At 44.6% G+C, this 25,659-nt stretch overlaps 1 protein-coding gene and 1 long non-coding RNA gene across 2 annotated transcripts in view; one reads left to right on the top strand and one right to left on the bottom strand.

The window, feature by feature from the left end:
* Positions 1 to 25,659, top strand: part of LASP1 (LIM and SH3 protein 1) — a 56,733-nt gene that overhangs the window by 1,654 nt on the left and 29,420 nt on the right. Inside the window, exon 2 of the mRNA XM_077252311.1 lies at positions 15,949 to 16,043. Within this exon, the coding sequence (XP_077108426.1) occupies positions 15,949 to 16,043 (95 nt within the window). The remainder of the gene's footprint in view (positions 1 to 15,948; positions 16,044 to 25,659) is intronic.
* On the bottom strand, positions 13,132 to 23,795 carry LOC143765532 (uncharacterized). The gene is made up of 3 exons (XR_013213410.1): positions 23,750 to 23,795; positions 22,600 to 22,643; positions 13,132 to 13,485 (listed from the first exon to the last, which is right to left on the bottom strand). It is a non-coding gene; the product is annotated as an uncharacterized LOC143765532 (long non-coding RNA).

The raw sequence follows: 25,659 nt of genomic DNA on the forward strand, positions 1-25,659 counted from the left end.
TCTGTATAATAGCCTGAGATCCTATTACCCTAATAGATGTCTTCATTTCATTTTGCAATGAATATTTTCTTGTAAAGGCCAAATTACCAGATGAATTGATGGTGGGTAGCAGCTGTCGCCTTCACCCACAATCATATTTCGCCCTGCTGTCATCTGGGAAAGCTACAGGTCTCTCCAGGTATCTGGTTACCTGGTGAGACCTATTATCACGTGTGTGTATATAGCAGTATTATTCAGTGAGCGGCGACATGTCAAGGCCTTGCTGTCTGTATTTTGATCACACTGGCTTCTATAGAATATTGAATATATCCTTTGATGTGTACATAGCCGTCAGATGTGACACACACACACACACACACACACACACACACACACACACACACACACACACACACACACACACACACACACACACACACACACACACACACACACACACACGATACATTTACCCTGCAGACACGTACACTGAATGACTGTGTCCTTCTCCTTTAATACATCAGTTCCGCTAGTGCAGTACTCAATGTGCCAGGCGGCTGATGGGTGGCGCACTTCCTGAGTGCCTTATTGCAGTCACTCCTTTTTCTTAGGGCTGTGTCTCCTGCATCCTATAAAGTAGGGCCAGGCACAATGCCCTTCTATCTGAATGTGCTTTATGTTAGCGATGCCCCTCTCTTAGCCCCCTGTGAATGATGGCTTCCGCCCTCCCCTCACTAGCAGCCATGTATGCGGAAGTCAGACCATCCTGGCATCAACTGCACAACACTAATTTTCCCAGAATTAACCCTTTGATAGCGTCATCTGCTAAATTATTATGCCTCACTGCTGAAGAATTTCTCCCTCCCCCCCAAATAAAAAGCTATTAGACCCCAAAACCTTCCTAACCACAGCAGAGTATGCACTGGGATGTTGTTCTGCATTGCTAGCCACAGTGGTTGCAATCGGATCTTAATGGTTCATGTCTTAGAAGTTGCAATGAATCTAATTTTTTGGGCTAGGCGTGGAGGATCCAGCTATGTTATCATCCAGGACAGGTCTACAACACGCCTCATTCCACACCTGAGCTACAGGGGCTGGGGGTAATCTTCACTTATGTACTTTATGGGATTGCTGGAATTCTGTGCTTCTACAGGGGTTAAGTCAATTCATGGACCCCACCCTTTGCTGGGTTTGACCCCTGGAGTTCATTTTCCCAAGGCTAAAAAATCTTGCAGCAATCTCGCCACCCCTCCCCCGCTAAACGCCTCCTTTTGTGATTAGCTTCCGTTCATGTGAATAGAGACTTGTGTTTGTGTAAGTGCATGTCTGATATTGCATTTTCACGTTTCCTTATGTTCACATTTTTCACGGTCAGACCTGTTGCACAATCGGCTAATTTTGATTCTCGCTTGCTGGAGTTGGAATTCTTCTGGAGTCTCATGGGGGACAGAAAGGAAGACTGACTGGAGCGAGGACATGCATTAAATGCTGTTTTCCTGCTTGTCTGTTGAGTTGCTCCTGTGTATTGGGGATTTATTTCTTTGGAAGTTCATTGCACACTTGTTTAGTGTACCATCCGTCTGTTTCCACACATAATACGGCCAAACATTATTAGCATCTGCCGGTGGCGTAACTTAAGGGAGGTAGATGTGAAAAAAGTTATATTGGGAAGTTGATGTGATAGGCCTGTCTAAAAAGATGTATTTTAGTGCACCTGTGTACTTTGGGAATCGTCTGACTATCTGAGGGCTGTCCCACACGTCCAGATAATTCCGGTACCGGAATAAATCGGTACCGGAGTTATCCGTGTCCGTGTGCCTGGGAACTCACGTAGGCCATACGTGCGGCACACGTGTGCCGCCCGTATGGCGAGTGGGTACCACACGGAGCGTGTGGTACCCACGTGTCTGGTCCCCTGCATCTGGTGCTGAAGCCGCGATTCATATGTTCCCTGCAGCAGCGTTTGCTGCAGAGAAAATATGAAGAATAGTGTTTAAAATAAAGATCTATGTGTGCGCCGCCCCCCCCACCCCCTGTGCGCCCCCCCGCTGTTCAGAAAATACTTACCCGCCTCCCTCGCTGCTTCCTGGTCTGGCCACGGCTTCTAGTGTATGCGGTCACGTGGGGCCGATCATTTACAGTCATGAATATGTGGCTCCACCTCCCATAGGGGCGGAGCCGACTATTCATGATTGTAAATGATCGGCCCCACGTGATCGCATACAGTGGAAGCCGCGGCCAGACCAGGAAGGAGCAACAGCCAACGAGGGAGCGGGTGAGTATTTTCAGAACAGTGGGGGGGCGCACAGGGGGTGGGGGGGCGGCGGACACATAGATCTTTATTTTAAACACTATTTTTCATATTTTCTCTGCAGCAAACGCTGCTACAGGGAACATATGAATGGCGGCTTCAGCACCAGTGGGGGGGACAGCGCTTACTGTAGCGCTGTCTCCGGCACGCCACACGGACCCCAGACGGAGAATGTCCGTGTCCCATTGACTCTATTGGGTCCGTGTAATCCGTGCGCTCCCACGAACACTGACATGTCTCCGTGTTAGGCACACGGAGACACGGTCCGCAAAAAATCAATGACATCTGCACAGATGCTTTGATTTTTATGGGTCTACGTGTGTCAGTGTCTCCGGTACGTGAGGAAACTGTCACCTCACGTACCGGAGCCACTGACGTGTGAAACCGGCCTGAAGTAGTGCAATTTAGAGAACTGGTTGTAGCACAAGAAAAGTCTTGGAGGTATGTTTGTGAAGTTCTCTTTAGGGAGTATGTTAGTTTAGATTGTTAGCTTAATGGAGACTGAGTAGGGTGGTGCTAAATTGTGGAGACTAGATATAGGGGATGGAACAGAGTAAAGGCTGAGTCACACATAAAGATATCGTTAACGATATCGTTGCAACATCACGCTTTTGGTGACGTAGCAACGATCCCGCTAACGATCTCGTTATGTGTGACAGCGACCAACGATCAGGCCCCTGCTGGGAGATCGTTGGTCGTTGGGGGCTGCGCTTAGTAACCCGATATTTACCCTGGTTACCATTGTAAAAGTAAAAAAAAACAGTACAATACTCACATTTTGATGTCTGTCACGTCCCCCGGCGTCCACAGGGTTAAAACTGCTTTCGGCAGGAGCGCTGCTAATATGCACGCGCTGCTGCCGAGAGCTTCCCCTGCACTGAATGTGTCAGCGCCGGCCGTAAAGCAGAGCACAGCGGTGACGTCACCGCTGTTACTGCCGGCGCTGACACATTCAGTGCAGGGAAGCTCTCGGCAGCAGCGCGTGCATTAGCAGCACTCTTGCCGAAAGCAGTTTTAACCCTGTGGACGCCGGCTGGGGACGTGACAGACATCAGAATGTGAGTATGTAGTGTTTTTTCTTACTTTTACAATGGTAACCAGGGTAAATATCGGGTTACTAAGCGCAGCCCTGCACTTAGTAACCCGATGTTTACCCTGGTTACCCGGGTGCTGCAGGGGGACTTCTGCATCGTTGAAGACATTTTCAACTATGCCGAAGTCGTTCCCCTGATCGTTGGTCGCTGGAGAGAGCTGTCTGTGTGACAGCTCCCCAGCGATGACACAACGACTTACCAACGATCACGGCCAGGTCGTATCGCTGGTCGTGATCGTTGGTAAGTCGTTAAGTGTAACGGTACCTTAAGTGAGAGTGAGAAGTTTCTTTCCAGTCTGAAGAAGATAGGCAACCAGCGCAATGGCTGGCACAGGATGGAGGCAGCAGCGTAGTTGCTGGAGAGATAAATGCTGCTGTATTCAGGATAGATTGGAGAGTGCAGCGAGATGCAGTAGTCAGGAAGAGAATGAATCAGAGTGACAGTTTTTTCAGTTTCCATGGTAAGACTGGGTGAATTCTAGAGATGTGTCTAAGCTGAAGATGACATGAGCATAGCTATGATTGGATATAGGGAGTGAAGGAAATGTCTGAGACCATTACATCATAAGACAGCTGACAAGCTGCCTGAGAGTTATGGTAGCCGCCCCACCAGGGCTGTGGAAGTCGGTAAGCCAAACCTCCCGACGACTCAATTTCCTTGATTCCGACTCCCAACTCCACAGCATTGATCACTACTGAGCATGTACATAAAGTGCAGCACATATTCATCTCACCTAAACGCTTAGATCAGGAACAGAACAGACATTTCAGAACTTTCCCAAATTCTTATGGAAACATTTACAGCACATCATGCATTGTACTACTGTACCCAATGTATTACATATTTTAGGAGTCGGTCCATTTTATACCGACTCCAAATCCACAGCTCTGCACCCCACAATGGTAATTTGTAGCAAGGTGGTGTGTGATGTCATAAGACCTATACAATAAGCTTGAAGCTAAATCTGCTGATAGTTGGGGCAATATAGAGCAAAAATAAGAGGGACTTAGAACTGAACCATGGGGAATCCCAATAGTAAGAAGAGAGGATGGTGAGCCAACAAATGATACACTGAAGGAGCAGTTAGACAGGTAGAAAGAAGTCAGAGAGGTAATGTAATATTTTTTTTAGTGGTTTTCCAGGAATATCTTTCTACAGTCTATCAACATTTCCTATCTTAAAGGGAACCTGTCACCCCCAAAATCAAAGGTGAGCTAAGCCCACCGGCATCAGGGGCTTATCTACAGCATTCTGTAATGCTGTAGATAAGCCCCCGATGTATCCTGAAAGATGAGAAAAAGAGGTTAGATTATACTCACCTGGGGGGCGGTCCGATCCGATGGGCATCGCGGTCCGATCCAGGGCCTCCCATCTTCATATGATGACGTCCTCTTCTTGTCTTCACGCTCCGGCGCAGGCGTACTTTGTCTGCCCTGTTGAGGGCAGAGCAAAGTACTGCAGTGCTCAGGCGCCGGGAAAGGTCAGAGAGGCCCAGCGCCTGCGCACTGCAGTACTTTGCTCTGCCCTCAACAGGGCAGACAAAGTACGCCTGCGCCGGAGCTGCAGCGTGAAGACAAGAAGAGGACGTCATCGTAAGAAGATGGGAGGCCCCGGACCGGATCGCAGTGGGACCTCCCCTGGGTGAGTATAATATAACCTCTTTTTCTCATCTTTCAGGTTACATCGGGGGCTTATCTACAGCATTACAGAATGCTGTAGAAAAGCCCCTGATGCCGGTGGGCTTAGCTCACCTTTGATTTTGGGGGTGACAGGTTAGTTTTTCCTCACTCTCCCTGGGTCATACGCTGCTTTGTCAATGTTTCTTTGGTGCTTCTTTGCAGATAGTAGGCAGACAGTAGTGGTTACATCATGACTACAGTGGTCATCACCTCTGCAGCCAATCACTGAACCAGTGTTGGGCTATGTGCACACGCTGCGGATTTTGCTGCGGATCCGCAGCGGTTTTGACGCTGTGGATTCGCAGCAGTTTTCCCTGAGTTTACAGTACCATGTAAACCTATAGAAAACAAAATCCGCAGTGCACATGCTGCAGAAAATACAGCGCGGAAACGTAGCGTTGTTTATTCCGCAGCATGTCAATTCTTTGTGCGGATTCCGCAGCGGTTTACACCTGCTCCATAATCGGAATCCACAGCTTGTAAAACCGCAGGTGAAATCCGAACAAAATCCGCAAAAAAAACTGCGGTAATCCGCAGTTCGGTTTACCTGCGGATTTACCAAAATCAGTCTGGAAAAATCCGCAGGACTTTCCGCTGCAGCGCTTATGTGTTCTGTAAGCATGAAGTCACAACTGGAGCTTGTAAACAATCAGCAAAGCAGTGGCGGAGTAAAAGAAGTTTGAAAGGGAGATGGGTTGTGACTTGTGATGAGCGAATGTGCTCGGATAACGTCTTCAAGCATGCTCGGGTGTTACCTCATCATCTGGGAGTGCTCTTATATTATGTTCAAGTCCTTGCAGCTGCATGATTTGCTGCTGTTAGACAGCCTCAACACATGTGGGGATTATCTGTTAGGGAATCCTCACATGTGTTGAGGTTGGCTAACCGCAGCAAATCATGCAGCCGCAGGGACTTGAACGTAATATACGAGTAATCCCAGATGCTCGGATAACACCCGAGCATGCTCACATAAGTTATTAGAGCACGTTCGCTCATCACTAGTTGTGACAACTGGGAAGAGGCACTAGTAGAGGTATGAGGGAGTAAGGTCAACAGTACTTGTAGAAGGGTGAGAAGAAGAGAGGAGCCTGAGAACAACTTCGATGACTGGGTCAAAAGCAGAAAGTGAACTACATGAAGAGTGGGAGGGAAGGGGATCGATGCTAATAATTTCATTTCGGATGAAGAATTGCAGCTCCAAATAGATCGGCTTCAGTTTCTATGTGCATTTGTTACCTTGTTCTTAGGATGTGTAATGCATGTATCTTTGGACCCATAAGGGTACGTGTCCACGATCAGGATGGCCGGCGGTATCGTCGGAGCGGCAAACCCGCTCGGCGCTAAGCCCCGCCCCCTTCTGGGACGTGATGATGCCGGATGTGTTCATTGTACACATCCGGGATCATCGCACCCCTCACATAGGGCCCTGTGTTATTCCTTGCGACGGCGCAGCGTCGCCGCAAGGAACACGGACATGCTGCGATCTGAAAAGACACGCAGCATGTCCGGAGTCGCAGGCCCGCCGCGTGCGTGTTTCCACGCATAGTGGACACGGGATTTCAAAAAATCCCCTCCACTATGCTGGAACATCTGGACGCTGCGTGTTTGACGCTGCAGCTCTGCGCAGCGTCAAACACGCAGCGTTTCCTGAACGTGGACACGTACCCTAAGATGGCTCCTGAAGTAGCTTTGGATGCATATAATGGACCAGAAGGCTCTCGGTGTGTCACTGAATGGTACCTCCATGCAGTGCATAGTACTATTACATCCATGAGAAGAAACTCTGTACTGACACACTCATACAGACCAGGCTAATAGTAGCAATATTCTGCCATGAGAACAAGGCCTAACCTTGGGATCTGCACACAACGTACCAGCCAGGTTGTTACATATAGAGTGGCTTGAATTATAGATTGTTTTGTATATTAGTGGAGGCTTGGAACAAGGCCCAGATACCTGTGCATTAGTCTTTAGGGTGTTCTCCTTAAACCTGGTCCAAGTTCAACAGTTCTATAATCTCCTTGCTACACAGACTGCTGTGCCAGGAGATTGAATTCCATTTACTGGTCAGGAAATGAGTACATCCACTGGAGAGGATGAAATGGCACCTTAGCGAGTGCCAGCACAATGATGCCGAAGAGGTACTGGCGTAAGTGAATAATGTGCATGTTTATGTAAATGTCCTTTGCTCCAAGGCCTTAAACAGGTGTTATCTTTTGCGTAAGGGACATAAAACTGCAGTATGTCCACGTTTCTCCCAGATGTTTAAAGCTGGCCATGCATAAGACAGATAAGGCCAAACCTGCACATCTGTAAGGGGACTGCTGGTGATAGATGTTGGGATGGTGCCCCAACGCTTTGTTCCTGAGGGAGAGCTGCCAAAGTTGTCTGGCCGTGGCCATCTTGCCTCTTTCCATTGACAATACCTGTATGCTTGGCTGAACCGAGCTTGGGCATGTAATGTGAGGGGTCATGAAGTATGTAACACCGTCAACAATGGCTTGGCATAGCGTGGACTTCAGACTTTGCGGTTTCCTCAGCGGAGAGCTCAGGATTTATGTACATTGTGCAGTTTACAAGCATTTATCATCGGTGCTTGGGCCCTGTATAGTGGGTGACCTTTTACATGTAATGTAGGGAGGTGGCAGGCTCTCAGTAGTATCCGACACTGTTTTGACATTCAAGAAAAAAGTCAACTGTACAATAAAAGGAAGCAAAGACAATGAATAGCGCCTATGCTGCTATATTTATTCATGCCTAGACTATTTTGGTGCCTCCTAAGCTTGTGTTCTAGATTCTGGTCACAAAAGGTATCCCAAGGTATGGAGTGTATGCACTATGTATTCTCAGCTTGTCTGCGCCTTGTGGGGCCTGATTTTCCAGCACATCCACACAGCCACGTGCTGGTAGTTCTAGTTTGACGACTGCCGGCGAGCCATGGGTTACAGATCACTTTTGTATAGTGATGGGTTTCCTATCTCTCCTTTTAAGAACACATTTAAAAAATTCATTGTGAATAGTAAAGGTGTTCTGTGTCTCTGCCTGTTCCTTAGATAAAGGTGCGACTGTCCTGGCCTGCACCTTCCAACAAACCACCGCTGCCAGACTTTCATCATGTACACAGGTGAATCTTTTTTTGGGGGAACCTGGATGACAAGTGTTACCGTATATCTGTCTTACATAGCGAGATCGCTAGCGAGATCGCTGCTGAGTCACAAGTTTTGTGACGCAGCAGCGACCTCAGTGCGATCTCGCTATGTGTGACACGTACCAGCGATCAGGCCCCTGCTGCGAGATCGCTGGTCGTGTCGGAATGGCCTGGACCTTTTTTTGGTCGTTGAGGTCCCGCTGACATCGCTGAATCGGTGTGTGTGACACCGATCCAGCGATGTCTTCCCTGGTAACCAGGGTAAACATCAGGTTACTAAGCGCAGGGCCGCGCTTAGTAACCCGATGTTTACCCTGGATAGCAGCGTAAACGTAAAAAAAAACAAACAGTACATACTCACCATCTGATGTCCGTCAGGTCCCTTGCCGTCTGCTTCCTGCTCTGACTGAGATCCGGCCGTACAGTGAGAGCACAGCACAGCAGTGACGTCACCACTGCGCTCTGCTCTCACTGTACGGCGGCACTCAGTCAGAGCAGGAAGCAGACGGCAAGGGACCTGACGGACATCAGATGGTGAGTATGTACTGTTTGTTTTTTTTGGTAACCAGGGTAAACATCGGGTTACTAAGCGCAGCCCTGCACTTAGTAACCCGATGTTTACCCTGGTTACCCGGGTGCTGCAGGGGGACTTCGGCATCGTTGAAGACAGTTTCAACGATGCCGAAGTCGTTTCCCTGATCGTTGGTCGCTGGAGAGAGCTGTCTGTGTGACAGCTCCCCAGCGACCACACAGCGACTTACCAACGATCACGGCCAGGTCGTATCGCTGGTCGTGATCGTTGGTAAATCGCTATGTGTGACGGGGCCTTAAAGCAGGTAGACTGAGTTTTTATTATCCATTGATTCATAGCAATGGATTAGTTAAAACGGATGAAACTTGGATGGAAAACTAAAATACATCTAATATGTTCCTTCCATTTTACACAGATCCCCATAGACTTTAATGGCAGAACCTGAACTACAAAACGGATGAAAATATGACATGCTCGGAGTCTCGTGGACTTGAGACACCAATTCGTTTTTAGAAATGATGTGTGTATGGATAAATTAAACGCCATTGGTCCTTGTGCTGTCTGAGAAAGAAAATGGACTTGGTACCTAGATGAGTGAGTGCAGCCTAAGGCTGGGGCTACACATGCCAGATTTGGAGAGAATATTCCGCTCTGTAAATCCATGGCAGATTACAGTAAGGATGATGTTGTCAACTCCATCAGTACACTCATTATATTCTTGAAAAGCCTTAGAAATCCTTAGGGTGAAATCACATGGATTTTCAGGGTATTCAGCACAGATTTACATCAGAAATAATTTGCCGCAACTGGACTTGTCCTTGGCTACTATAAGGGTAAATGCTAAATCTGAAAGATTATGGAAAGATTTATTTACTATAATTTATTCCAGAAAGTGTCTTAAGTTCAAATGGAAAATCTGTGCCAGCGAGGTGAGGAGACTTGCTTGTACCACACTGGCAACCTAGTAATTAAAACGGGCGTGTGAAACCCTGGCCTTATGTAAAAGTGCCCTATAGACTTCTGCTTCTGGGACCCACACCCATCTCCTGAACGGGGGAAGTGCCCTATAGACTTCTGCTTCTGGGACCCACACCCATCTCCTGAAAGGGGGAAAGTGCCCCATAGACTTCTGCTTCTGGGACCCACACCCATCTCCTGAACAGGGGAAAGTACCTATAGACTTCTGCTTCTGGGACCCACACCCATCTCCTGAACGGGGGAAGTGCCCTATAGACTTCTGCTTCTGGGACCCACACCCATCTCCTGAACGGGGGAAAGTGCCCCATAGACTTCTGCTTCTGGGACCCACACCCATCTCCTGAACGGGGGAAAGTGCACCATAGACTTCTGCTTCTGGGACCCACACCCATCTCCTGAACGGGGGAAAGTGCCCTATAGACTTCTGCTTCTGGGACCTACACCCATCTCCTGAACGGGGGAAAGTGCCCCATAGACTTCTGCTTCTGGGACCCACACCCATCTCCTGAAAGGGGGAAAGTGCCCCATAGACTTCTGCTTCTGGGACCCACACCCATCTCCTGAAAGGGGGAAAGTGCCCCATAGACTTCTGCTTCTGGGACCCACACCCATCTCCTGAACGGGGAAAGTGCCCCATAGACTTCTGCTTCTGGGACCCACACCCATCTCCTGAACGGGGAAAGTGCCCCATAGACTTCTGCTTCTGGGACCCACACCATCTCCTGAAAGGGGGAAAGTGCCCCATAGACTTCTGCTTCTGGGACCCACACCATCTCCTGAACCAGGGGTCCTTTGTTCCAGCCAACGTCTGACCACCAGTGAGTGGAAAGGTGGCACCGTATGTTCTGTCTTTCTCGATCCATTGCTATGGGAGCTCTGAATACAGTCGAGCAAACACACTCTGCTGTAAATGGGACTCCCGTTCTGGAGATAGGTGGGACACGCCTATCCTTTGGCGATAAAGATTTTTAGTGAGTGAACCCCTTTAAGGATTCAATATAGGAAATAATAATTGTGGAACATGTTAATCAATTCCATGTTATAGAGTACTTGCCTTTCAGGTAGCACTATACCTGTTGCATCATGTATTTGGGGCACAGTCACAAAACTGTACTTGTTCTTTAATTTTGCCACCTAGTGTAGGACGACTGTTGGACTCTGGGCCGTGCCTGTAAGAATGATGGTATGCAGGGTTATTGTACCTCAGAGCATTGCAGAGTCATTGTTTTCCAGAGCGGACCTCTGCAGTGTAGTGTACGGTGTGATTGGACAGGTTAGAAAAGCCTTGCATTTCTGTGACCTGGATGGGATAGGTGTAATATACCCGCTGCTCATCCATACAGCCATAATATGCATCAGGGAAGGCTGGATCCGTAATACGATGGCCCCATAATGTACATTTGTGTGTTTGCTCTTTTATTTTTCTCATGTTGATAAAGAATTTGTATTTCTTTTATAAATAAATGCAGCAGTATACTCTGAATAATGGGGATACTCGCTAGATGCATCGCTTCTAAGGACGAGTACAATTGTCCCAGAGTCTGACACAAAAGCATTTGGGCCTATTATACGGACCTGTAGGGAGTGGACCCAAGAGCAGACACCCTCAAAAGGGGCTCCTGTGCAAGAACAATACATGGGACCTTTGCAGTCCACTAGGTCATCGTAACGCGCAATTCCACTTGCTTTGGAGGTGGAAGTGGTCCCTCTTATCTCTTGGACCCCTGTGCAGCAGCCCAGGTTGCACCACTCATGTGCGCCCCTGAGTGGACCCTGGAAGCCCTGTTCATATGGGATATGATGAAATTTGGGTGTCCTTTTTTTTGTCTCAAAGAAAATAGAACTACAATAATGCCATGTGCATGGGCTCTCAAGGTGGCCAAATGGCCGTCAACTGAATGCTTACAGCTATTCCTTTTGGCTCGCTATGCATATGTACACTCAGCCAAGTGTGAAAAATTGGTGGCTTTGGCAAAGGTTCGTCTTGTGTATTAAAGGGGTTGTCCACTAATAGACAATGCCTTATTAATTGGCCAAGGGAGATGACCCCCCCCCCCCCTCAAAAATAAATAAAATAAATCAATACCTCCCAGACTAGCGCTGCTTTTCCATATTCAGTGCAGCTTCACCTGACGGTCTCTGGTCAGTAATATCTAGAAGAGAGCGCTGCAGCAACTCGGTGGTCGCTGATTGTCTGAGGTGAAAAAAACGGTTTCTCTGCTCTGACATAATGTGATTGCCGCAGAGGATTAGTGGAGGAGGAAAGTGTGGAAATGAGTTTGGTTTTTTTACCTCTTAGGGCCTATTAATATATTATATATTAATATAATATATATTACAATATTATGTACGGTATATAATATGGGGTTGTCCAGTAGTCGATAGCCCCTTTAAGCACACAAGGTTTATTCAAGTTTTTTTTTCCATTAAGCCAACAAAATGAAACGTCATTAATTATGGGACCAATCGCCTGAGCTGTCCTTTAACACCACAAGATATTTTGGTAGGATGGGGTCTTTCTGTTTGTAACCAAATCAAACCTTTTTTTATTCAGACACATTAAAAGGTGCTCCAACATCCAACTTTGCTCCCTTCTAATGAATAGGTACTTGATACCTGCCATTCACACGTCCTGACATATATTGGTAGATGTGACATCACAAGCCCTGATGCAGAAGGGAGCGGAGCTGGAATACCCCTTAATTGTTCAGGATCGAAGAGTAAATGAATACGAGACGCACCATATATTCAATGCACATAGAGACATGGGTCACAGTAGGTATGGAGCACCCAAGCTTTTTGTTCCACACCTCTTCTGACCTATATATGTGTATGCAATCAATTAAACAATTTAATTGTTCAAATACTGGACTAGTGAAGGCCATTTTCATTTACTCTTTGTTTCCAAAAAATGACCTGTTACCTAAACGTTTCTGCGGAGTACCACCAGCTGAACATTACTAGCCTGTTGCCACCACCGCTAAGACTGCAGGTAATGTCTCCATGAAATTAGTGTAGACTATGCTCCTATATGGAATAATACCCCTTAATTATCCAGTTGAGAATATTTTGGGGTCAGGTTTAACAACTGACCACCCGTATATATTTCCCCGAGCTCTATATTAACCTATAGATTGTATTGCCGTGAGAAAACAGTAAAAATGTAACTTTTTTTTTTTTTAAATCAGTCATCACACATACGCACGCATGTGAATGACTACTATACATGTATCCCTCACATTGCACAGATACCCTTTACTACTAGGCTACTGACAATGTGGTCTATTGTGACGCTGTTGACCAACATGTGACAGTTACTGCTGATAAAAGTTGCAAATTTAATTTCCTCTGAATCCTTCGCTTATCAGACGCGCAGAGCTGAAATAATGTTACTTTTTATATTAAAGCTCAGAAGGAAATGTTCAGAAGTGTCAGATTTGTTGGAAAACAGCCACTTTCATCTGGAGTGAACTTGCAGAAAAGCTTGCACATCCTGCCGAAATAACCCCATTCGCATAGATGTAATGGATTTTTAGTGTTGGGATTGGAGCTATAGTTGTTCATCAAGTGCTTCCTGATGCACAAATCTTATACATATTTATCTGCCATTGTCTGTAGTGCCTGGTGACAGCTCCTATGGGGATCGCTATGGCTGCTTTATAGTTGTCCCCAAGTCTAGGAATGAGCTGAGCTTCCCGGTGGTAGATGAGCTGTAGCGGTGCTGTAAGATGATACAGAGCGATAACGTGTTAGTCACTGAGCGCCTGTAAAGAGAAGTATGTATGTGAGACATTTCCTTTTATGTCTGTCCTCTGGGGTGAGCAATACATTACTCTTCAGGCCTTCCTATAACCAATGCCATAGACTTACACGCCCAGTGTGAGGCAGCCAAAAAACACTCACCTGGAGGCGTGAAAATCCTCATTACCTTAGCATGACCCTTTTATAAGACTTGTTACGGTAATTTTTTTTCTTGAACTTTTTTTTTTTTTGCACTTTTTAAGTTACTAAATACTGTACATTATAGTTGAGACGTCATAGCATCTTTCCCCACAGCCAATTATATGTCTACTGTCTGCACAGCTAATGGCAATCACAAATGGTGTCCGCTTCTAATGGGGTAGTCGGAGAAAATCAGTAAGCGGGGGAGGTGTAAAGTCCCAGCTGGTGCTCTACATAGCTTACGGCACGGGATATACAATTAATCATTAGTCTAAGACAAATCATTTAAACAGGACCTGTCACTTGCCGTAAATGTCACCTGATGTAAATGCCGCTGTTCACTTGATTCTGTCTTGATTTTTTTTTTTTTTTTAGCTTCTGCGATATGGCCCCTCTTTTCTGTATGTTAGTCTAGTCTTTTTATAGCCAAATGGGCTTGTTCCTCAAAGGCTCTCATAGGAAATAGAGAAACACACCCACTTGGCTAAAAAAAGATTTGACTTGTAAATAAGGAAGAGGAACTGTATCTCGGGAACAGAGAGGTGCAGGGACCAGAGACACCGTGCCAGATTCAGGAGAACCTTGTCAGGTACACCAGGCGAAAAATAAATGATATATTTACAGGTCCTCATTAATAGATCAGGAGCTTTTTATAGTATTAAAACTGAACCAATTGAAGAGATGAGCAAGGAGATAAGGGCAATAAGAGAATGGCCATCATAACTCTCCTTCCACCGACTGTGCCACTATTGTCTGTACTCGGTGGCTGAGAAGTATGTAGCCGGCTAAGACCGTAGGCCTGTTCATTGTGGTTTGTCCTGATGAAGAGGCATGTACACCTTGAAACGCGTTGACAGATAAAACCACATTCATGGATTATTATGGTCATGGATAAACTTCAAATAATTGTCTCAGAATTGGGAAGAAGGTTGTCAGTCTGTGTGTCCATAAGGTAGAAATGACCCGGCCCATTCCCAACCCCCACCAATCTGATATTGATGAGGTATACAAAGGATAGGCCAGTGATGTAAAAGTATCCCTTTATCCAAAAGGTTGGGTGGATCACTGCTATTGACAGAAGTCGCTGAGTGTCAGTTCGACTGTCTCAATACTCAAGTTTGTTAGCAGGTCCTATTGAAATCGGCAGTATCTACAAACATGTGCTGTGTATTTGAAAGTACAACCCCCATCATGCTTTGAGAGTTGATAATCAGCAACAAAAAGGTCACATGTTTCACAGATTCGGCGCCATAGGCTTCCATTCTAGCAAATGACGGACGGCGACGGATCCATCGCTGTCTGTTTTTTTTGACCAACAGATCTGCAAAATAAATTGACATGGTCCTTTTTTGAATCTGCTGCATTTTCCGTGCAGATTTTTCTGCACCATTAGCACAGCTATTTTTTATTTTTTTTTGCCATTGATTTACATTGTACTGTAAATCACTTGCGGATCTGCAGCGTTTCTGTGCGGAAAAGAAAAGCTGCAGATCTGCAGGAAATCTGCAATGTGTGCACATACCCTACATCAATTGCGGATCTGCAGCGTCTCTGCACTGCAAAAAACGCTGCGGATCCGCAGAGAATCCGCAACGTGTGCACATACCGAAAATCCAGAGCTGTAAATCAAAATAGAAGTAGGGCGGAGATAGAAGGAAATAAAAATAGGTGGGAAGGTGCAATTAAGTGTTTGGCCACACCAAGGGTGCACAAAGCTACTGTGTTTGGTTTGAACAGTTATTCTTTGCCGACAAACTCCCTTTAAAATGATTATTTCAGCACAGAATGACTGTTCAAACCAAATACAGGCACTTAGTGCACAAAAGCGTGGCCAAACAATTAAGTGCACCTTTCCACTTGCTTGTTTTCCATTTATCTCCACTGTCTATGGTACTATGAAGAGCCAGAGCTGTCAATCAAAAAAATGGGTGTGGAGATACAGGGAAAACAAGGTGTACTTAATTGGCTACACCTCTGTGCACCGAGCACCTGTAAGTGGTTTCAACAGTCATTCTATGGTTACAATCCCTTTAAAAATGTTATAAAATGTGTGTGTATATATGTATATATATATATATATCTATATCCTAGTGTAGTGTCATGCAGATTGTATCCCGTCTGGATATCTGTCTCTCCAGCGCATTCCACTGCAGCTCCATTAATCCAGTGTTTCGGCTTATAAGATTTATTGCCCACATGCATTTCTTAAAATGAGATTGAAATCCAAACTATTTGCTACAGGCTGTGAATCTAGGTCACTTATGTGTGTTTTCTTTCTCTCCTAGTTTTGGCACAAAGCATGCTTCCACTGCGAGATCTGCAAGATGACCCTGAATATGAAGAACTACAAGGGATACGATAAGAAGCCATACTGTAGCGCGTGAGTGACAAATGACCAAATGTGTAGTCAGTTCTCAGCAGCTCACACGTCACTGCACAGCACTGCAGCACTGCGCGCTCAATACCATGTGAAGGGAGCACAAGCTGCTGCTTGTAAAGGGACAGTGCCACCCACCACAATCTTACACACAGATCACATAGATCATTTTATCATTTGTATAGAAACATGGCCTTAGGCCAGTTCTCGGTATTTTGTAATGGACAACCATTAAATCATTTAAAGATTATTGGGTCATTCCATATCAAGTGATCCAAATATGAATATTTTTTTTACCTGACGTCTTTAGATTTTTTTTATTTTTTGTTTTTATGAAGTACAACTTTAGTTAATTACAAATTAAAAGTTTAGAATTTTTTTCTTCATCAGTTAATTTTTTACAGATTTTTAAAGTTTTAAAAAAGCGCTGATTTTGGCCTGGTATGGCTTTACATTTTTTATCATATCTCGGGCTATGATTAAGATATAGAGGTGGGAGAGGCATCATTTTTCTCAGAACGGTACCGGCTTTCATTTGATATGTCACAAGACTATGTTTCTTTATATTTTGTTTTGGAGAAATCAAATTAAACATTTTGATGCGCAATTCTGAAAAAAACGTATGTTTTAAAATTGTGATAACATGCATGTGTGTTACTTGTGTCCTTGTTTATATTTGTACAGGGATTCAACTTGGGACCTATCAAATTTGTATTTTTTTTTAAGCCTTGAATCATCTGATTTTATGTTTGTGTGAGCTTCTTCCCTTTTTCTTTTCAAATTACAACTTATTGCATTCAGCATTTATATGTAACAATAAAGAAACACAAAAAACAACTACCAAAGTGCCAGAATAAATACATCTTAATCATCATAACAACTGGCTCAGCATTTTCAACCTGAATTCATTGAACAAGCCAAAAGAAAAAACGTGATCACATCCTCAAGTGTGGTTTTCTAAATACAGTCTCGTCCTAATTATATGTTAAAAACAAGATTAAAAGAACCAATATTTCTACCACCCATTTATACATGGAACAATTTTTTTTCTACTATATCACTAAACATGTCATTTCTGAAGTGTTTAAGAAGAATAGTCCACTAGTTAAATCCTCGTACTATAAAATATGAACTAATCAAACAATTAATAGTAGGTTTTTACACTGGCCTTCTATCACCAATGTGTCCCTTCTAGAGGATGAAATGCCATCTTGTCCATAAGCGCTCACTAGCAATGGCCGTTTCCTTCTGTGTCAGAGTATGTGCAGCTGTCATGGTGCTCGGCTCCACCTGAGTTATGTCTGATTTTTGTTCACTTTTACAATGTCTGTTTTTCTTGGATACACAAAGGATGGTGCTGGACCAGAAGGTGCAGAAGAGTCACTTCTACGTCTTCATTTTCACAATCTTTGGAGAGTCCAGTAGCCGTCAGCGCCGATCATATTCACAGGTCACATAGCCAGTTCTGTCATCCATGGCCGATCTTGTGCCTTCTTCTACCACGTCATGGACGTCACTGTCTTTATTTCCACTACATGGGATGACAGTCCGGTATTGCTGAGTCCCTGTGATGGGTTCTGCTTCCTGTAACCGATATAACAAACTCTCCTCCTCTTCGTAGTCCTGGTTTGTACAATCCATGAACTGGATGTTAAGATTATTTTTCTCCCTCCATTTGAGGAGTTGCATGGGTGATAAGATTTGGTGTGAATATGGCCTCTGAAGACCCGAGCTGCCGGCCTGTCATCTGCTCTGCAGTCACCGTCTACCCCTGGTCATCCTCAGCCCTAACAAAGCTTCTCCTCTGTCCTCTCCTGCTTCTAACTCTAACATAATAAAATAATACAGTAATATCTAACAATCATGGATTATTTGGTAAATATGGACCCCACACTTCTACACCACAGGCTGAACAGACCTGAAATCAAGATTTTTGAACTGACACTAATAGTTTTATTTTTTAAAATATGATCCCATCACGATCCCAGCTTGTATTTTGGTGCAGAAGTGGCTAGGAGCATAACAGGCACATGTGCAGTTTTTGAAATATTTAAATTAAACGTTTTTTTCGGAAATGGGTTTTAAGGTTTTGCGCTTGCGTTCGCATAGGTAAATTATTATCAAAGATACTCTTGTGACATATCTGGTGAAAGCCTGTACAGTTCTGAGTAGAATGGTGTTTATTTTGTTTCTCTATCTCTTTTCTAGCCTGAGTTATGGGGAGAAATGTAAGGGCAGGCAACACCGAAATTCGCACTTTTTCCGAACTTTGAAAATCAATAAAAAATAAAAAAAAATATCTAGAATTTTTTTTTCTTCACATTTTGCATTCTCTGACAAACTATTACCAAATACCAAAATCTCAAAAGAATTAAAAATATAGTGGTAAAAATCATTGGTTCACTTGACATGGAATGACCCTATTGTGCTATTTTGTCAAAATAAATGCCGTAAATAAAACCGCCTGACATGAGAACCACAACACTGCAGTATATTGTCAGGTTAATAATGCCTTTAGAGTGTCCAGTTACGCCACTTGGAATGTAGGAAACCTGTTCTACATTTGAAATGAAACCTATAATAGTGGCCGTTCTATGTGCGCACACAATTTTTAAGAGTGGAAACTAAGCAAAAACTCTCAAGTCTCATAAAACGCCTCAATCTTTGAGTTTCCACTCAGTTTTTGCTCTGAAAACTCAGTAAAAGGAATTTATGAACACAGCCTCATGCCTCACAGTTTTCCGGTTTTCAGAGAATTTTACAAAACGGATCCTAAAAGGGGAAAATGTGCCTTAAAATTGAGCTTTGTTAGGGGGGGTTGGGAAGATTGAGTTGAGCACAAATGGTTTGCGAATGGAGATTTAAAAGGGTTGTCCATGTTTTATCCAATCTAATCATACAAATGTTTGGGAAACATTAATTACTTTACTAATATGTAGTGATTAAAAGTTTGAAACTGTATGTTTCCCTGGGTAGCAAAGCCTTCTCTCCCTGACAGCTTGCCATTGCAGTTCTGAAAATGGTTTCAGAGGCATGCCCGTCAGAGGGAGTGTTTTGACGTGGTGTGCCTGTCAGACGGAGTGTTGTGACGTGGCGTGCCTGTCAGAGGGAGTGTCGTGACGTGGCATGCCTCTCGTAGGGGGTGTCGTGACGTGGCATGCCTCTCGTAGGGGGTGTTGTGACGTGGCATGCCTCTCGTAGGGGGTTTCGTGACGTGGCATGACCCTCATAGGGGGTGTCGTGCTGTGGCATGCCCGGCGAAGAGGGTGTCGTGCCGTGGCATGCCCGGCGAAGGGGGTGTCGTGCCGTGGCATGCCCGGCGTAGGGGGTGTCGTGCCGTGGCATGCCCGGCGTAGGGGGTGTCGTGCCGTGGCATGCCCGGCGTAGGGGTTGTCGTGCCGTGGCATGCCCGGCGTAGGGGTTGTCGTGCCGTGGCATGCCCGGCGTAGGGGGTGTCGTGCCGTGGCATGCCCGGCGTAGGGGGTGTCGTGCCGTGGACTCGAACCTAGCACAAGTACCAGTATTGAGGTTGCTTATGGATGTATTGTTTTTCATGACCCTCCATCTGGAGCAATTTCTTATATTCTTATACTGGAAAGAGGGCATGGATAATTAATCAGTGATAAAAATAGCTTGCAACTTCCACTTGGTGTATACATTAGTAGGTTGGCAATATTAATGCTTCCCACACAGCTCTATTAAAGCAGATCTGTCACCAGATTTCACAACATAAATTGCACACATTACTAAATGGATCTTAGACCTGATACACTATATACTTTGAAAATCCATGTCAGAATAGCTGTATAACTCTCTGAATGTTTCTCAATCTCCTCAATGTCCCTCCTCCCTGCTGCTGACTAAGATGTCACACTGCTCAGCACAAGCTGCAGCTGTCACTTAGGCTAGGTCGTCCAAGACTGAATACATTTGGATTCGTGAGCTATTTAACTGTATAGTGAGACTCCTAAAATACCCATTTTTATAATCAGAATTATCCTGCCATTTTGACATAGGTGTACTAACTTAAAAAAAAAAATCTGTCTCATTAGGTCTAAAATAATCCATTTTTTAGTGCATACCGTTAGCATGGTGAAGTCTGCTGACAAATATTAGCAGGTATGCATGACGATTGCTTTCTCAGAAAGCAGTCGATTTACTTTTTTGGGGGGAGGGCATATAAAATTAAAGTGAATCTGTTGCCCATAGGAACTAAATGGATTCCAGGACAACTTGAAAATTAAAGAAGCAATTCGGTTGCTATGGCAACTCCTTCATTTTCCTTTCCCCCCAGTTTTGATGTATCTCCCCTGTATGATCTCCAGGTGTTAAGCAGTGCATCTCCCATGTCCATGTTGTGTATGTAAACTATTGTTTCTGTCTGTCTGGGTTTCATCTGGCCACACAAGAAGCGCCATGTTTATCCATGCAGTTAATGACCACGAGTGGAGAAAGCTTCCCTGAACGCCAATTAAAAGGGCGGCATAAATTGTTGGGCACTTGTAAAAACATTGAATGAAGTGGTTGGCACATGCAGATGGGAGGTCTGTGAGGCGGCCTGCGTTCAGTGTTGTCTCCTGCGTTGTTGACGGCTTTTAGGCCTGCAGGATAGAGAGGCCCAGGAGACTGCTAGGCCTAATTGGTATTCAGTAGGCAGCACACGGCTGACATTGGATGGGGCTCCACACTGTGGTAATGGCATCCTGTCACACACCCTCACATTTGACCACTTGCCATAGGCCGTTTCGTTGGTCAGGCTGAAATACACTGGTGAGTGAAGAGCAGCTGTGGAGATGCGGAAAACCATGAAGGAGAATCCATGCATCAGTGGTATAAGGTGGTCATAAATGTAAAATCATCCCCTCCCCCAATCTGGCAGGCAGAAGATAATCTTTTTGGTTGCAATGGGCTTTGCACAATTTTTAATCGCCTCCTAGCATCAAAAACAATAGACTTTTATTTAGAAGGGTTATCCACCTTTTTTTGTTCTTAAATGCACGTATTTTTGACTACTACTAATTTATATAGTTGAGTTACATTAAAGCTTTTACACTGTTCCACTGATGCGCTGTAGAATGGCATAACTGAGAATCAGCCAGTGAGCACATAATGATGGGCCAGTGGGAGAGTTTGTAACTTTATGATCTCTTTCCAGCTGCTCTCAGCTGATTCATGACCACAGTCCACATGAAAGTTAAGTGTAGGGAAATAAAGAGCCAGTAAAAGCAAAATAGTGCAGCATTTTTAATTAAATCAAGTTTTTAGCCCTAAATACATGCAAGTAAATGGATATTCTCACGTATGAAAGTAATGCCCTATCGATTGGATATGAGATAGCTTCCCAAAGGCCAGGGTCACACGCGAGTAAAATGCGAGAAACTCTCACATCAAGTCTCGGCACTGCCGCTGGCACTCGGGACCGGAGTTTGCGGGTTTGCAGTCCCGCTGCTGCCGTGACTTGATGCGACAGACTCGTGTGAGTTTCTCGCATTGAACTTGCAAGTGTGACCCCGGCCTTACACTGTTGGTTTGAGCGCTGGGACCTCACCAATAATCAGAACCTGGCGTATGGAGCAGCGGGAGATCATGCGCACCTCCGCTCCATTCATTTTTAATGGAACTATCGGAGATGCCAATTACTTGTCTCAGTTGGTCTCCATAAGACTGAATGGAGCTGCAGTGTGAATAATCGACCACTGCTCCACTCTTCAGAGACCTTGTCCTCGGAATTGGTGGGGTCATACATTGCATCAGCTAGGCAAAGGAAATCAGAGGGGCACATTGATTATTGTGGGGTCGGTTTTTTCCGTTCTACAACATGGATCTCTAAAATAGTTATCGGTGCTCCCCATCTGCTTTTGATGGCATAGGTGATGCAATGGCTGACTTATTCTGTAAATTCATTACTAAAACTGAGCAGACAAAAGGACTGTCTATAAGGACATGGCAAAGCCTAAGGAGCATGCTCAGTGATGGCTAAAACCACTCTATTGTCACAAAATAGAAATGTTGCCACCTTTTGCTTATTTTGGTTGGTGCTGAAAATGTCGCATAAACTTTATATATCTGGAGCATCCTTGTGACAAATTAACACACGTACCCCCCAACCAAAGTGCACTGAAAACTGTTGGACTTTTAGGTAATGCTGAAATTACTGGTTCTCCTTGTGGGCACACGGCAAAAAAGGATCCCACCATACAACCAGTTGTGGTAAGCTAGAGACCGTCTTGTGAAACACTCATCTCATTTACCAGAGTTTCTAGAATTTAGCAGAAGTACTAACGCTAGGTATCATCTCGGGGTAAACTGCCTCATGCGCACTTCCACATTACAGATTTGTGTTGCCATCTTTAATCCATAGCGTGATATAGACCAGACTGCCTCTGTATGTGACTGTACATGATGACATGTTGTCCATACAGATGTCATAGCGGACTGAGACTGTGCAAGCCATCGGAGCCTGCCGAGGTGACGCTGCACCTGAACTGTACTTAGATGATCTCTCCTAAGTATGGACGACATTTCCTACTTGTAGCAAGTCCTCATGTAATCTACATACCTGCATAGTGATACGCATAGCAGCAGTCCATACTCATGGGTATCCTGAAAAATAACATTTTATCAAAGATTAAATGCAAATGCAAGGAAATAACACAAATTCTCAGAAATACTTAAACACTATTTTGCCATAGCATCAAAATTAAAGTGACTACTCATAAGTGGCCTAAAGTACCCCCTTCCTCCTATACTCAAAGATCCCTGGCAATTGCATGAAAATATGTAATTGCCAAACAGCATAAAGTACAATTATGTAGCGTAACAAAGTGTATGTATATATTAAAGCTGATATGCCTAAACCAGGAATAGTACAAAATCCAACATCAAGCATAAAGTGTATAAGTAGAAAACGAGCCATATAAGATCAGACACTTCATCACATACAGGCAGAAAAAGGTGGCAGCAGAAATCACCACTCAAAATCCCGAAGTATATAGTTTTTAGTTTGCAGCCATAAAATTACATTTTATATTTCCCCTCAAAACTCAAATAGTACAAAATTAAATAAAACAAAAAAAAGGAAACAAACCAATAGACTTCCCCTACAGTGTTCCACAATTGTTCTAACCACAGAACCAGTCTCTGACATGATCAGTGCACCTCCACCTACAGGCTGCTGCTTCTTAAATGTGTAGCTGATCTGAGCTGGCCATTGACATTAGATTTTTGATGGCCAATCTTTGAGGCTTGTCGGACTTATCCTAGAATGTTTCTGAAGTTTTGCCTTTGCTTCCTCCAGAAATAACCATGTTAGATTTCTGGTGTCCGCATATCTCTTTGCTTTATAAAACTAAATGTAACATTCAACTGGAGCTATAAAGCAATGTGTCCCATTCAGACACTGGTAGAACTGAAATAGAGGTGAGCATTTTGATTCTTACGGCCATGGTCTGGTGTCCAGTCCTTTAGCAGCCAGTTGTCAATTCAGTTCCTGGTATCCTCCACACCTCTGGCACTTTAAGGCCCATGATGTCACATAAAGCTGAGGACATCATAAGTGCCAGTAATAGAGAAGACCGGCAGCCATGGAGGACCAAATAGGATGACGGACCAGGGCTGTGCCAGTCAAATTTCTCACCAATATCAAAGGGCCACTGTGCAAGAACCATGGTTCCCAACCTTAAACTTAGCAGTACATCTCCTATATCCACCTCTGAGTTTGTGATTTCACAGTAAATCCACTTGCGAGGCCTCAATAGCTTACATGACCAAAATGGTGTCACTACATGAAAATACATGTGATGTCATAGTAGCTCATTCGATTGAATCCACCTGTGATGTCACAGCAGCATACCTTATAGAAAAACATTTGTGATGTTACTACCCAAAACTAATTTATGAGTGATATCACAATAGTTCACCCAAGGACAGGTACCAACAAAGGGCATCTGTGTACCTGGTATACTGGCACTCTAGAATGTAAGGTTTTCAGGGATAATGGCTGAGATCACTTTTCCTTATCAGTGCAGTTTATTTTAATTCATAACCTTAGACTATGGAAGACGGCACACTATTCACCTATTAAAGGATACTCCATTACCTATTGACAGCTGGTGCAGCCTCTTCATGTTGTGGGATTTGGCAGATCATGGGTACAGTGCCAGCAGCTACCTACTCGCACTTGGGTTTCCACACTACAAATACTGTGTGACTGTTGCCTGCTGGTGCGACAGCCTCTTCCCTTCACATAGTACTACTGACTGTGAGTGCCGGCAGCAGTTACAGAAGCAGTGAGATTATCATCTGGTGCTGTTATTTTATTGTCACATGTTCCTAAACCTGAAATCTCTGCATTGGCAGTGTGGTTGCATCTGTTGTTCCATTTTATCAGTCTTGTTCAGCTAAATGGAGACTGACCTGTGATCTATACAGGAATTACTCAAAAGTCTGGAAAAATATCTTCTTCCTTGATCACAAATGTATCTTAATTATTTCCAGTAACCTTCCCCTTTTTATGCCGTTTACCTTAGTGCTAATTAATGGAGAAACAATAATTGGAGGAGTAGTAAAAAGAATGGAATTGCAGTAAGGGCATGGTTGGTGGGAGCCACACCCTGGCACCTATTCCCAATCTTGTCCCCTATGATGGCCACACATGCATCAGGCCCTCCCCACTGATGTGTCGTGGCGCAGTTAGGTGTGCTGCCTGTAACCTTTGATACGACCACCGATCGATTATATGCAGGCCTGGCACCGGGTTGTGTAATGGCTTGTTTGCACAGTCAATCGAGCGTTCTATGCATAATCGTTTTGGAAACATCATCATTCCTGTTGGCAGCACACACACGAAGATGTGCTGCCGAGAACGATGATATTTAAGCCTTCTTAAAAAATGATTGCATCCAGGAAATTATTCTATTCCTTGTTCCGTTGATGTTTGGTGGCCAGTTTAGATAGTCAGATAATCTGGAATGATCATTTCTTAGAACACTCTTTCCCCCAATTTTTGCCTTGTGCAATGGGTCTTAAGGGAGCATGGCCATCTCTTTGCTTTATCGGTTCATTGAGCAACCACCAGGAGCTCTCCATTCTCCTGAAAGGTGGTGGACCTCGAGGTGAGCAGTAATATGTACTATCCATATAAAGTAATAATGCTGTGTGTACAAGAACTGGCTGGATAGAGAGGTTGGGTGTTGAGGGCCTCTGGGGTATGAACATCCTTTGTCCTGGTCTAATTGACCATGCAATAAGTTGTATTTTAATTTTCACAACTCCCTGCCATTGTTGAGCTCCATACCTGAACAATGTAGTTAGTAGGTAATATCTAATGTAGGTCTATGCTAATCGGGTGTGTCGGCTCTTTCCGCTGCTTTGGTAGTGCAGTAACCTACCATTACATGAGCGGGAGGGGGATTGGGCAGATTCCAGTAATTCCAGAGATATTCAAGTTTCACTCTCTGCTATGTCAGGTCACAGGGCTCCCAGGTCACAGACTGGCGTCTTCCACCAGAAGTCTCATAGCCCTGGAGTCTTCGTTAGATTTCATTGCTGTAAGGGGAGTACTCATGTCCACATTTTGGTACTATTTGGTGTTAGTGCAATATTTTGCTCTTTTTCTGCC

The sequence above is a fragment of the Ranitomeya variabilis genome, chromosome 4 (assembly GCF_051348905.1).
Source record: "Ranitomeya variabilis isolate aRanVar5 chromosome 4, aRanVar5.hap1, whole genome shotgun sequence".
Lineage (NCBI taxonomy): Eukaryota > Metazoa > Chordata > Amphibia > Anura > Dendrobatidae > Ranitomeya > Ranitomeya variabilis.